At 47.1% G+C, this 12,306-nt stretch overlaps 1 protein-coding gene and 1 long non-coding RNA gene across 2 annotated transcripts in view; one reads left to right on the plus strand and one right to left on the minus strand.

Annotated features, from left to right (window-relative positions):
- LOC127007457 (uncharacterized) overlaps positions 1-12,306 on the plus strand; it is a 196,161-nt gene that overhangs the window by 47,721 nt on the left and 136,134 nt on the right. Inside the window, exon 2 of the long non-coding RNA XR_007760260.1 lies at positions 8,564-8,629. This is a non-coding gene — a long non-coding RNA (uncharacterized LOC127007457). The remainder of the gene's footprint in view (positions 1-8,563; positions 8,630-12,306) is intronic.
- The window catches only part of LOC127007456 (neural cell adhesion molecule 2-like), a 164,989-nt gene that overhangs the window by 8,518 nt on the left and 144,165 nt on the right, over positions 1-12,306 (minus strand). Inside the window, exons 8-9 of the mRNA XM_050878499.1 lie at positions 9,300-9,459; positions 6,587-6,874 (exon numbers count right to left, since the gene is read on the minus strand). Of these exons, the coding sequence (XP_050734456.1) occupies positions 6,587-6,874; positions 9,300-9,459 (448 nt within the window). The remainder of the gene's footprint in view (positions 1-6,586; positions 6,875-9,299; positions 9,460-12,306) is intronic.

The following is a 12,306-nucleotide window of genomic DNA, read 5'->3' on the forward strand; positions in this document are numbered from 1 at the left end:
CCTGTGTAGGCCACTCGTCCTCTTCCAGTCTCCCTGTATTTTTGTTCTTATGTTCTTATGTAATGAAGTCATTTTCCCCCACAGCTTAGGTTACTAGTAGTGTAAGTTAAGGGTAGTAATTTCCTCTTATTTCTCTCTTTACTGTAAAATTTCCATGGCCCTTTCTTCCTTAAAGGTACATGGTGTTCTAACTATTTCCTGGCGGCACGTTGCCGGAGGGAGAGGTGGGTGGGGAGGAGCCTTCATCTTTTCTGTCCTGTCCTACCACACGTTGATTACTAGTAGTAGCGGTAGTAAACAGACACCCTCGCCATAGACCGATAGGTCTTCTGGTGTCTGTTCTTCCTATGTATTCCTATGTATTCCACCGCCTCCTCCACCCCGTCACCAGCACCACCACCACCACTCAATAAGCACATTGTTCCTTGATATTCTCGCTCCAGTCCCATTTTTCTTCCTGAACACCTTTGCCTCTTCCTCCCCGTAAAGCTGGTGTGGTTGAGACAGCCGAGTTCAAAGGGCGAAAACTTGAAGAGGGAGGCGGAGGAAGGAGTGCCGCTCGTCGACTATTCATTACAGAAAATATGAACGGGAGAATTGCTCGTGAAATGTTATGCTCCTCAGACCCTTCCCGCACGACGAGGCGTGTGTGTCGCTAATCCTACCTGGCATGTCTTTCTTGGGAACCTTGAGTGTTTACATAGATCCCTCTTGTGTGTGTGTGTGTGTGTGTGTGTGTGTGTGTGTGTGTGCTCCATTGCGTGTATACCAGGGTTAAGTTAATGCTGTTTGTCGGGCGTCTTGCTGAGGGTGTGGTGGAGAGGAGGAGGAGCGATGCATCAAGCTTTACGAGCCCGACCGACTCCTTGCTGCTCCCTCGTGTTGATTTCGTCGCGCCGCCGCTTAAAGGGCTGACATGGGAAGGTTTATTGACACCACGCTGCTCTGGCCTGCTGTAACCATGCTCACGTGTTATTACGCTGGTTGTTGTTTCCGTGTTTGTAGCGCCTTGTAGTGACGATGTAACGAAAGGGGTCAGGTTTGTTGATACGTTGTTTTGTTATGTTGTACCTGTGCTTGACTTCTTGCGCCCATGTTTACAGAATTACATAAATCTTGGTGATGTAGTGTATAGTTTGCCTAGCTATATACGATACCACGGGCTTGGGCAGTCGACGTGCAGCCCACTCAGCTGTTCGCCTTCCCTTTCGGGCTTGTTGACAATTGGCAATCTGGGGAAACCTAAGAAGAGTAAACTGTGGTAACCCGGATATTTCATTGTCCCTGTGTTCCTTGGTGATACATTGTTGCCCACCACAGGCTTAATGGCTGAGACGAGAGACGAGCACCAACGCAAAGCTCAGTCAGCGTATAAACCCTATTTTGTTTGTGTCTTGCTGCGCTAGGAATAACTGTGATACGCCAGTGGCTGTTGTGATCCTCGTATGGCCAAGGACTGGGTCGAGGCACGTGTTTGCGACTGTTGTGTGAATACGTTTGTTGATATTATGCAGCTCTGCCGTATTGCACCAGTAATGTGTGACTCGTTGGCGGCCGTGTCAATACTTCCAATGCTGCGCGGTAAGGGAATGTCAGGCAGGATATAATGTTGTTGACTAATGTTTGTTTAGCCGCAAATGTTGTAGCAGGTGTTCGCTGATGTTGAACGGTGGTTGTCATGATTGTTACGGCGTGAGGGGACCAGACTTGTGTTTTGTTCTGTGCTGACTCGGCGATGAGCCTGTGTTGTTGTTTTCCAGGTTGTACTCTGCCTGCCCCGCAACACAATGGTTGTACTCAGCTTACCTTGCATCTCATGAACTGCTCTTGTTTATCGTTACTGTGTTTCGGGTTCCGTGTGCATGTTGTCACGGGGTTCAGTACTCAGTGCGCACCATTGTCTTGTAAAACCTGTTGTGCCTGCCTGCCTGCCGAGCGATGACCACCCCGCGTGCACTATTGCCACGTTCAGGGTTGTTACCGTGAACCCGTTGTCCTCGCGGTGTGCTTGTTCGGTACTAGTAGTGTTCGCTTAACGGTGCAGTCTTATTTTTTGCTGATGTACCATTATTCGGGGCTTGTTACGCACGTGTTGCTCCTCTTTGTCGTCGTTGCGCCCTCGTTGTGATATATTGAAGGCTGTCGACCGGCTTTATTCGCTGTGCCCTTGTGTGGGGTAGAGATGATGTTTTTGCCATGGCTGTGAGGCGTCACTAAAGCTGTGTGTGTATATTTGTGGGTTTTCCAGCGGCCGCTCTCACTTTATATTTGTTTATCCGTTAATCTGCAGCACGTGCCTGAACGCTTCCTTTGCCTGTGTGTTGTTTGTTGTTGGTTCGGCATCGCATTGTTCCCGGCGTCGCGGACACCCGGCGCGGCGACCAGACGGAAATAATTGAATAAAAGGGGAAAAAAACGCTTGACGAGGTTCCTGGAAGAGGGGAAGGGGGGGGGGGAAGGGGGTGTTGCACTTTAAATGCTCGACTTGTGGCGGTGGATTCAACACCTGACGGACTGAAGTTTCACTCGACACCACAACACTGCCGCGCCTTGACTCTGTGTGTGTGTGTGTGTGTGTGTGTGTGTGTGTGTGTGTGTGTGTCAAAGGGTCTCTGAACCAGGGCTGTTGTTCGCTTGTTGTTGTTTTTTTGTTTTTGTTTTTTTTGCTCCGATTTTCAGTTCAAATCTACTTTTTTTGTTTTGTTTTTAGATTCTTTTTTTTTTTTTGCCTCCCTTCTGCTATCGAAAATCTATATGTATCAGTTTTTGTTTTAGTTTATCGATCTGTTATGTTGTATACCTTACTTCCAGCGTTCTCTCCTCACTATTTCAAGATTGCGTAGTGGCGTGCTCTTAAGTAACGATGAAGCTATGTTGTCTGTATTGCATGTATAGTTACTTTTCATCTTAGTGTTCTTCGACCCTTCTTCCTTCCATCTTCACATGTATTTTGTTGATTTTTGGGTCGTTAATGTGTACCTGCATAATCTATATTGGCATTTAGTTATCATATATTTCTTTTTTTTTTCATTAATTTGTCTTCATTTTTTTTTTTATCGTTCGTATCGCGACAGTAGGGAAAGCGGGGCACCCATCGTTCGTATCTATGTTTATGGTGTTACATATTTACGGCTTTACTTTTTCTTCATTTTCGCTCTTAATTAATATCTTACCTCTTTTTTTTTTCTTTGGCACGTTCAATCCTCCGGTGAATCGAGGTTCGTTAGCCGCCTCTTCAGGTGATCTCAGGTGACGAGAGCGGCCCACCTGATTACCTCCCCCCTCCTCCTTTCCTCTTCCTCCTCCTTCTATTCGCCCTTATTTCGTACTTTCATCGAACTTCGTCCTCTTTGACTCCTTCGTTTCCTCTTCACCTTCTTCTCAGCCCTTTGTCTAGCTCACTCCTCCTCCTACTCCTCCTCTCTCCACTGCTCCTCTGCCTCCTCTCTCTCTGTTACTCCGCTGTCTCCTCTTTCTCTTTTTTTCCTCCTCCTCCTCTGTTTCCTCTTTTTCCTCCTCCTCCTCTCTCTCCTTTTTCTCTACATCTACTCCTCCTCTTTCTCCTCTGTCTCTTCTTTCTTTATTTCTCCTCCTCCTCTGTCTCCTTTTTCTCTACTTCTCCTCTTTCTCTTCTGTATCTCCCGTGTCCTCTTTCTCCTCTTTCTATACTTCGCCTCCTCCTCCTCTTCCTCGTCTCTTATGTCTCCTCTTCCTTCTCCTGCTCATCCTCGTAACCTCTTGACCTCCTCCTCGACCCCTGGCCTCCACTCAGACCCTCTCGCAGTCCTTCACCAGATTACCTTTTGGGAGACGAATTGCTTCACGGTGATTCTTGGACACAGTAATTTTATTTTGAAGTTCCTCATTATTTTCCCTCCTCCCGCGACGCTGCCCTTCCCTCCTCCTGCCTCAATCTTCTTGCTGCATCCCTTCCTTTCCCTTGCCCTCCTCCACTCTCTCGCTCCCTCTCTCTCTTCAATTTTCCGAACTCCTTGTCCTATCCCTCCCTTCCTTCAGTTCCTCCTTTTCTCCATCCTTTCTCTCCTCCCTGCAATCCTTCACTCCGCCTCCTTCCCCTCCCCTCCTTCCTCCTCCCCCTCCCTCCCCCCCGAACGCTTGCAACTTTATTGGGCGGATTTAATGACGATACTTTCTTCCAATATCGCTGGAGATGATTTCATTAAAGTTGGACGGCCGCCGAGTTGGTCCGCGCCACGACCTGACCCCGATGCTCCTCCTTGCCCTCCTCTTCCCCTCCCTTACCCTCGGCTACCCTCATCCTCTCCCCTCCCTCCTGTCAGACCACTCTCCTCCCCTCCCTTTTTCGAGCTCTCTCCTACCCTCCCCTCCCCATTTTCTCTCCACTACCCCCGTTTTCTCCCCTTCCGTTCACGCATTATCTCTTCCTCTCTCCTCCCTTTCCCTCCCCTCCACAACCCTCCCTCCCCTCCCCTCCTTTCCCTATTGTCTCCCCACTACCCCTGTTCTTTGCCTTTCCTTTCACACCGTATCCTTCCCCTCCCTTCCCCTCCCTCCTCCTCTCCCTTACCATCCCCACCCCACACCCCCTTTCCACATTTTCTCACTACTACCCCCGTGCTCTCCCCTTCCTCTCACTCCTTATCTCGTATCCTCCGTCACCCTCCCTTGGCTACATCTCCATTTATTTCTCCTTAACTTCAGTCATTGTTTGTGTAGACTGATAGACAGTAAGATAGATAAATAGAAAGAGAAGGATGACAGTTATGTGAAAATGTGCTGCTCTGTGCCAAAAGAAACCAAGAGCTCAGAAAGAAACCGTATTAAAAACCGAAGTTGGCGAAAAAAGTAAAAAAAAAAGAAGAAAAAAAACTACATAAAAGAAGAAATAAAAACTGGTAAGAGCATTGAGGAAGAAAAGAAAAAAAACACCAAAAGCAGTAATGACACGGCACTTAGGAACACACACACACACACACACACACACACACACACACACACACACACACACACGCACGCACGCACGCACTTACTAAAGCCGATAAAAGCAATAAATTCCGAAGAGCGACCTAAAAAAAAATAAAAAATAAACTACGTCCAGAAGCAATACATCACACCCACCATGATGATCAGTTACTCCTACCCCTCCCCTCCCCTTCCCTCCCCTCCCCTCCCTCTCTCGTCCTCATAAAATACCTTCCCCTGTCCCTTTTATATCCTCCTACTGCATCCTACAACCACCCCCCCCTCCCCCTCCCCTCCCCCTCCCCTCCCTCCCTCGTCCTCATAAAATACCTCCCCTTGTCCCTTTTATATCCTCCTACTGCAACCTACAACCCCCCCCCCCCCCTCTCCCTCACCAAGCCTTTCCTCCCTCCTTCCCTCCGTCGCTTCTTTCCTCCATCCCTCCTTCCCTCCCTCCCTCTCATAGCCTCATAAAATACCTGCCCCTGTCCCCTTTATATCCACCTACTGCATCCTACAATCCCCCCCCCCCACCCCCCACCACTCCTTTCCTCTCTCCTTCCCTCCGTCGCTCTCTTCCTCCATCCCTCCTTCCCTCTCATTCTCATAAAATTCCTTCCTTTCTTCATCTTACATCCCCCAACTGCATCTCATTACACTCCCCACCAAGCTCCTACTCCCCATTTCCACCCCTTCACTCTCTATTCGTCTATCCATCCATCCATCCTTCCGTCCCTCTCCCATCCTCTCCAAATACCATCTCTAGTTTCCTTCCTCCCTTGTTTCCTCTGTTTTTCCTCCCTCCAGCATCCTCCCTTCATGACGCCACCGATTCCTCCTCCATCATCATCATCATCATCATCATCATCATGCCTCCAACACTCCAACCCTGTTACAACTTTCTCCTTTTCTCCGACTCCTCCGGTAACTTTCCTAAAACATCTGTCTTCACCAACACTTCAACAACCTCCCACACTGTCCTCCTCCTCCTCTTCTTCCTCTTCCTCTTCTACATTCTCCACCTCCTCCTCCTCCTCCTCCTCCGCCTTCTGCTCTCTTTACCCAGTAACCTCTATAACGCAATGCTGCTATATCATTTCGTTGCTCTGTGCCCTCACTCAGTATCTTCCTTCCTGTTCCTCCTTTAGCATTCCTCACATGATCCTATATGCATCATACTTTTGTTCTTTTCGTTCTCCTCCTACCCACTCTTCCACCCTCCACCCTCCCCTCCTTCCTTCATTTATTTATTTCTACCTACCCTTCTTCCCTCATTCCTTCCTTCCTTCCTTCTTTCCCTACCTTCCTTCCTTTATTTCCCCTTCTTACCTCTTCCTTCCTTCCTATCCCCTCCACATCCTCCCCCCAGGACACAAAACAGTTCCCTTAATCATCCCCGCAGTCTCAGCCTCTTCCACCTACCCACACTCACCTGATGGCACAAAACACAGCCTCACACTCCCCCTTAACCATTACCCCTCAACCTCAGCCCCTTCCACCTTTCCCACACCCTCCTCAGGACACAAAACGGACCCAAAATGTCCAAATATTCATCCCCCCCCCCCCCCCATACACACACAGCCTCAACCCCTTTCACCCCCCCACACCCTCCCAAGAACACAAAACACAGCCTCGCACTTACTGGCAACCTTCACGGAGAAACTACACGGCTTGATCTGGCGCCCCATCTCGTTCACGGCCCAGCAGGAGAGCGCGCGGTCCTCATGCCTCTGTTTGGGCTGCACCGTCAGGATGGAGGTGGTCTGCTCCTGCTCTAGGGTCTCGGGGGTCGCGCGCACCACCTCCGAGCTGCTGTTCCACCTCCAGAAGATGGAAGTGGCCGGGGGATAGGCGGACACCGTGCACGTGACGTTGATAGGTCGATCGTAAATGAAGTACCGGGTGAAGGACGTGTGGCACTCCGGGAGGTCTGCGGGGGAAGGAAGAGGGTGCTGGTGACGACGTGGGTGTGGGTGTGGGTTAGGTGGGGGGAATAAGAGGATGCAGCGAAGGGTTGTATGGAGATATAGGAGTATGTTGTATGTTGGTATTGGTGGGGCGTTAGGTTGGGGTATTATGTAGGAGAAATAGGAGGGTAAGGGTAAGGATTATGTGTGTTAGGGGGGAATAGATGTGTGTTGGAACTGGTGTATGGGTGTGAGGGTTTGTGTGGGTGAATGAGAAGGTAGGAGTAGTCTTGTATGGGGGGTTTGATGTGTGTGTGTGTGTGTGTGGGTGTGGGTGTGAGGGTTTGTGTGGGTGAATGAGAAGGTAGGAGTAGTCTTGTATGGGGGGGTTAGATGTGTGTGTGTGTGTGTGTGTGTGTGTGTGTGTGTGTGTGTGAGGGGCCGCCATTAATGAATCACGTACTAGGGGAGGTAATTGCTGCAGGAAGGAAGATTAGTGATTTCTTTTCTTGAACCCTACATTTTATAAACGAGAGGAGTGATTGGAAGAGGGAGAGAGAGAGAGAAACCACACAACCTCCCTGTTCTCTCTCTCTCTCTCTCTCTCTCTCTCTCTCTCTCTCTCTCTCTCTCTCTCTCTCTCTCTCTCTCTCTCTCTCTCTCTCTCTCACGCAAGATTAAGCAAGAAGAAAGGGGGGACGCTATCGCCAGCGTCCGTCATTAATTACGCATATAGTGACTTTTTAAGCGTTTTCCGGCTCATGTGTCGCTTTGATCCATTGTCTGGGCGCTTCTTGATGCCGGCTCTATTTCCCTTTGCATTACGGGGTATTTAAAAACATGTGTCCCCTGTTTCTATGTGTTTGTCTGTCTGTCTGTCTATCTGGCTGGCTGTCGCTTTTATGTGTTTGTCTGTCTGTCTGTCTATCTGGCTGGCTGTCGCTTTTATGTGTTTGTCTGTCTGTCTGTCTATCTGGCTGGCTGTCGCTTTTATGTGTTTGTCTGTCTGTCTGTCTATCTGGCTGGCTGTCGCTTTTACTGTCTGTGTTTCTCTCTCTCTCTCTCTCTCTCTCTCTCTCTCTCTCTCTCTCTCTCTCTCTCTCTCTCTCTCTCTCTCTCTCTCTCTCTCTCTCTCTCTCTCTCTCTCTCTCTCTCTCTCTCTCTCTCTCTCTCTCTCTCTCTCTCTCTCTCTCTCTCTCTCTCTCTCTCTCTCTCTCTCTCTCTCTCTCTCTCTCTCTCTCTGTGTGTGTGTGTGTGTGTGTGTGTGTGTGTGTGTGTGTGTGTGTGTAAATCGATCCTGGTCAGACCACGTGCCGGACCCATGATCTCAAGCCAGTACCCTCCCATAGAGACCAGAAGCTGATATATGGGCACTGCCGGGACTTCACACACTACACCCCCATCCTCACTGATACATTGATTCCATGTCAGAAAATATATACATTCTGACTGAGCAAGGCATGAACCGCAGCTAACCGCAGCCCTTTCACATTGCAACACGGGACTGGGCGTTGGGGGGGAAGAGGGGGTGTTATGATTTTTTTTTCTCCATAACGCTGTTGGTATTGTAGTTGACGTTATAAATATCATTATTATATCTATATTAGCATTTTCATCATGATCATTACTACCATCTGTATCAACACTATCACGCTTTTCATCATCCTCACCGTCGTTTCAGTAGTATAATCATATTTTTCTTGTCTTTTCAGAACGTGAGTGCTGAGGAATTAAATCACAGAGTGGCTTTGTTCTTGCATAATCTCCCTGAGTTGAAGGTATGTCTTTTTTTATTATTTGAATTGTTAATTTGTCAATGCCCTTCATCCTACTACTATTATTATTTCAGTAATTAGTTGTATTATTATTTTCAGTGTATTATTATTATTATTATTATTATTATTATTATTATTATTATTATTATTATTATTATTATTATTATTATTATTATTATTATTATTATTATTATTATTATCATCATTATTGTTGTTGTTGTTGTTGTTGTTGTTGTTGTTGTTGTTGTAGTTTTTGTTATATCTATTATTCGTATTCATCAGTCGAGAACTTCGATGTTTGTTTTGTCGTTATCTGTAGCGGCACAATGATGACAAGCAAACAAAGGCAACAAATGGAAGCCCTTTGAAGTCAAAAAATTATGTGAAAACGCAATTCACCGAGACACCACCACCACCACCACCACCACATTCACCACCACCACCACCACCATCTGCATCACCACCACCATCACCACCATCACTCTTTGCCCACGAATGAACGCTAAACAAAAGGGGAAAAATATCAACAAGTGACACATTGAATACTAACACACACACACACACACACACACACACACACACACACACTCCCCCACTACCTCTTCTCCCTTACACTCATCCCAGCCTAATCCTCAACCCACAACCTTGTCCTCACCCCCCCACAAACACTCACATCGTATCCTCAGCTTGACGGGGTTGCTGGTGACGGTGGCGAGGGGGTTGGTGGCGCGGCAGTGGTAGCGGCCGGCCCTTCCCCGCTGTACCCTCTGGACCACCAGCGAGTCCTTGGAGATGATGATGCCCGCTGATACGTTCTGCACCTGCTCTTTATCCTGTAGCGGAGATCAGGTGGAAGGCGGCGGGCGAGGGAAAGGAGAGAAGGATTAGGCGGAGGAGGAGGGCGGGGGGGAAGGGAAGGAGGAGAGAGAGAGAGAGAGAGAGAGAGAGAGAGAGAGAGAGAGAGAGAGAGAGAGAGAGAGAGAGAGAGAGAGAGAGAGAGAGAGAGATTACGTATACCTTATAATAATGATATGAAGTCGCCGTCCTACTGAGTGGTTGATGGTAGTGGTGATGGTGGTGGTGGTCGTGCTCAAAGAGAGTATAAAGTACATTAGTATAAGAGGAAGGAAGAGGAAGAGGGAGAGGAGAGGTAATATTTGTGCTGAAGTAGTAGTGAAGGTAATGATGATGATAAAGGTGGCTGATTAATGACGGGGATAATTACTGCGATCTTTGAGGAGGAAGAAAAGAGAGTGGAGATAGATGGTAATGATGTTGGTGAGAGGCGAAGTGTGTGATGATGTGGATAGTCGAGATGTTGCAAGGCCGATAGCTATAAAAAAACTGTAATGATGAGGAATATATCTTTCAAAGTGTGGTAATCTTGATGGTGAAGATGGAAAATACTTGATGTTGGAGAGAGGGTAGAGGGCGTGATGGAGGGTTAGTGGTGTGGAGGAGAGTATACAGTGTGGGTGATGGAGGCGTAGTGGTGTAGGAGAGAGGGGCCAGTGTGAGGGAGTGATAGAGACTTAGTGATGTTGGAGAGAGGGTTAGAGGGCGTGATGGAGGCGTAGTGGTGTAGGAGAGAGGGGCCAGTGTGAGGGAGTGATAGAGACTTAGTGATGTTGCAGAGAGTGTTCAGTGTGGAGGTGATGGAGTATAATGGTGTGGGTGAAAGGGTTGTGTGGTGGTAATGAAGGCGTAGTGGACTGGGTGAGAGGGTTCAATGCGTGTGGGTGATGAAGGCTTAGTGGTGCAAGAGAATATATTTTTGTAGTGAGTGTTTTCAATCCGTTTTTGCAGTAAGTGCATTCCACTCGTGGCGGCGGCCAGATTAGTGGACGCGAGTAAATATGTTTGTTGTTATTATTTTGATGTCAAACTCTGGAGGATTTTAGTGTTGGTGTGTCATGAGCTCCGTCAACGTCATCACTAATAATGATGACGGTAATGAGGATGATGATGACAGTGATGATGATGGCAATGAGGATGATGATAATGATGATACTTATACTGACAGTGTTGGCGACGATGATAATATTAATGATAATAGTCATAAGGCGAGTAGCGGGTAGCGGGCTTTTTTTTTGTACTCTTTTTTGTTTCCTTTGAGCCGCATCTCTTGATGTAAAAAATATAATAATAATAATAGTAACCATAATTATTATTATGATGATGGGGTTTATTATCAGTAGTGTTATTAAAGCAAAAGTAGGAAAAAATGTAGCTTTTTTTACCGCGCGCGCGTACACACACACACACACACACACACACACACACACACACACACACACACACACACACACACACACACACACACACACACACACACACACACACACACACACACACACACACATACACACACACACTGCGCCACGAGGTCCTCCCCGCGATCAATGTCACGCAAATCACCGTGGGTGAGTGGCGGCGCGCTTACGCGGCCGCTCCGGGACGTGCTGTTTCAAGGTATAAAGAGAAAGGGTTCTCTTTACCTTGTGCTGTTCTACGCGCCGCCCGCCGCTTTACGTCGCTCTAATTTAGACATTACCTTGGACAGCCTTTGTTGTGTGACTTGCGTGATGGTTGTGTCTTTGTGCACATATAATTTCCACGAGTTTTTGTGCGGGTCAGTTATTTTTAGATGCATATCAAATGCTACTTTTATGCACTGAATGTTTTTTTTCTTTCTTCGTGTTGCATTTTCTTCTTTGTTTCTGTTTTTATTTATTTGAAAAGCAGTTCTAAGCCTTCATTCATGCAACTTATTCATAAATGTAGTCAGTCAGTGCTCCTTTTAATTTTCGTGTTTCAACATAATGATAATAATGATAATGATAATTTCTGTTATAACGAATATTGTCCTTATCACCATCATTGTTTTCATCATCCTGGTAAGAACAGTATCAGGAGTAGCAACGCGAACATTAGCCGGGATGCAGGGCTTAATGAGCGACGCACAACAATGGTAGCAGGTGCGGTGACAGGTGTGAGGGGGGCGGGATTTACAAGCTGATTACCGGGGTTAGTGTTATAAAGAGTCATAATTGAAGGGCTTTCTCCTTGTGATAAAAGGAGGAGGACGGAAGGCAAAGAAGGAAGTAGAAAGAAAGGGAAGATGGGGAGGGAAGTAGGGTGGAAGAAAAAGAAAGAGAAAAGGAGGAGAGAATGAAGGAAGAAGCAAATGAAGGAAGGATAGAAGGGAAGGAAGGAAAGGGCTACAGGAGGAAAGGAAAAAGGATAAAAGACAAAGAAGTTCATGTGGTTCTTTCCTCTATCCCTCCATCCTTACCGTCACCTCTCTCCTACTCCATTATACACATCACCCTCTCCCTTATTACTTTTCCTGATCCTTGCTCTTTTTTCCTTTCCTTCTATTTCCTCTGCCTTAAAATCCCCTTCTTGTTTCTCTTTGTTTTCTCTTCTTCCTCATCCTCGTCTTCCTATTCATCCATCTATCCATCATTTCATTCACTTATTCATCTAACTTCCATCAACCTTCCATCCTTCCTTCCCTGTATTCTTTCATCGTTCGTTTCCTCCTCCTTTCTCCTAGTTTTTTTCTCTTCCCCTCCTTCCTTCCTCTTTTTTTCTAAGTTTTTCATCATCTTTCCACTTACCATCCTTCCTTCTGTACTTGCTTCCATCCATCCTTCCTTCTTTCACTCCCTTTCTCC

This window comes from Eriocheir sinensis, chromosome 35 (assembly GCF_024679095.1).
Source record: "Eriocheir sinensis breed Jianghai 21 chromosome 35, ASM2467909v1, whole genome shotgun sequence".
Lineage (NCBI taxonomy): Eukaryota > Metazoa > Arthropoda > Malacostraca > Decapoda > Varunidae > Eriocheir > Eriocheir sinensis.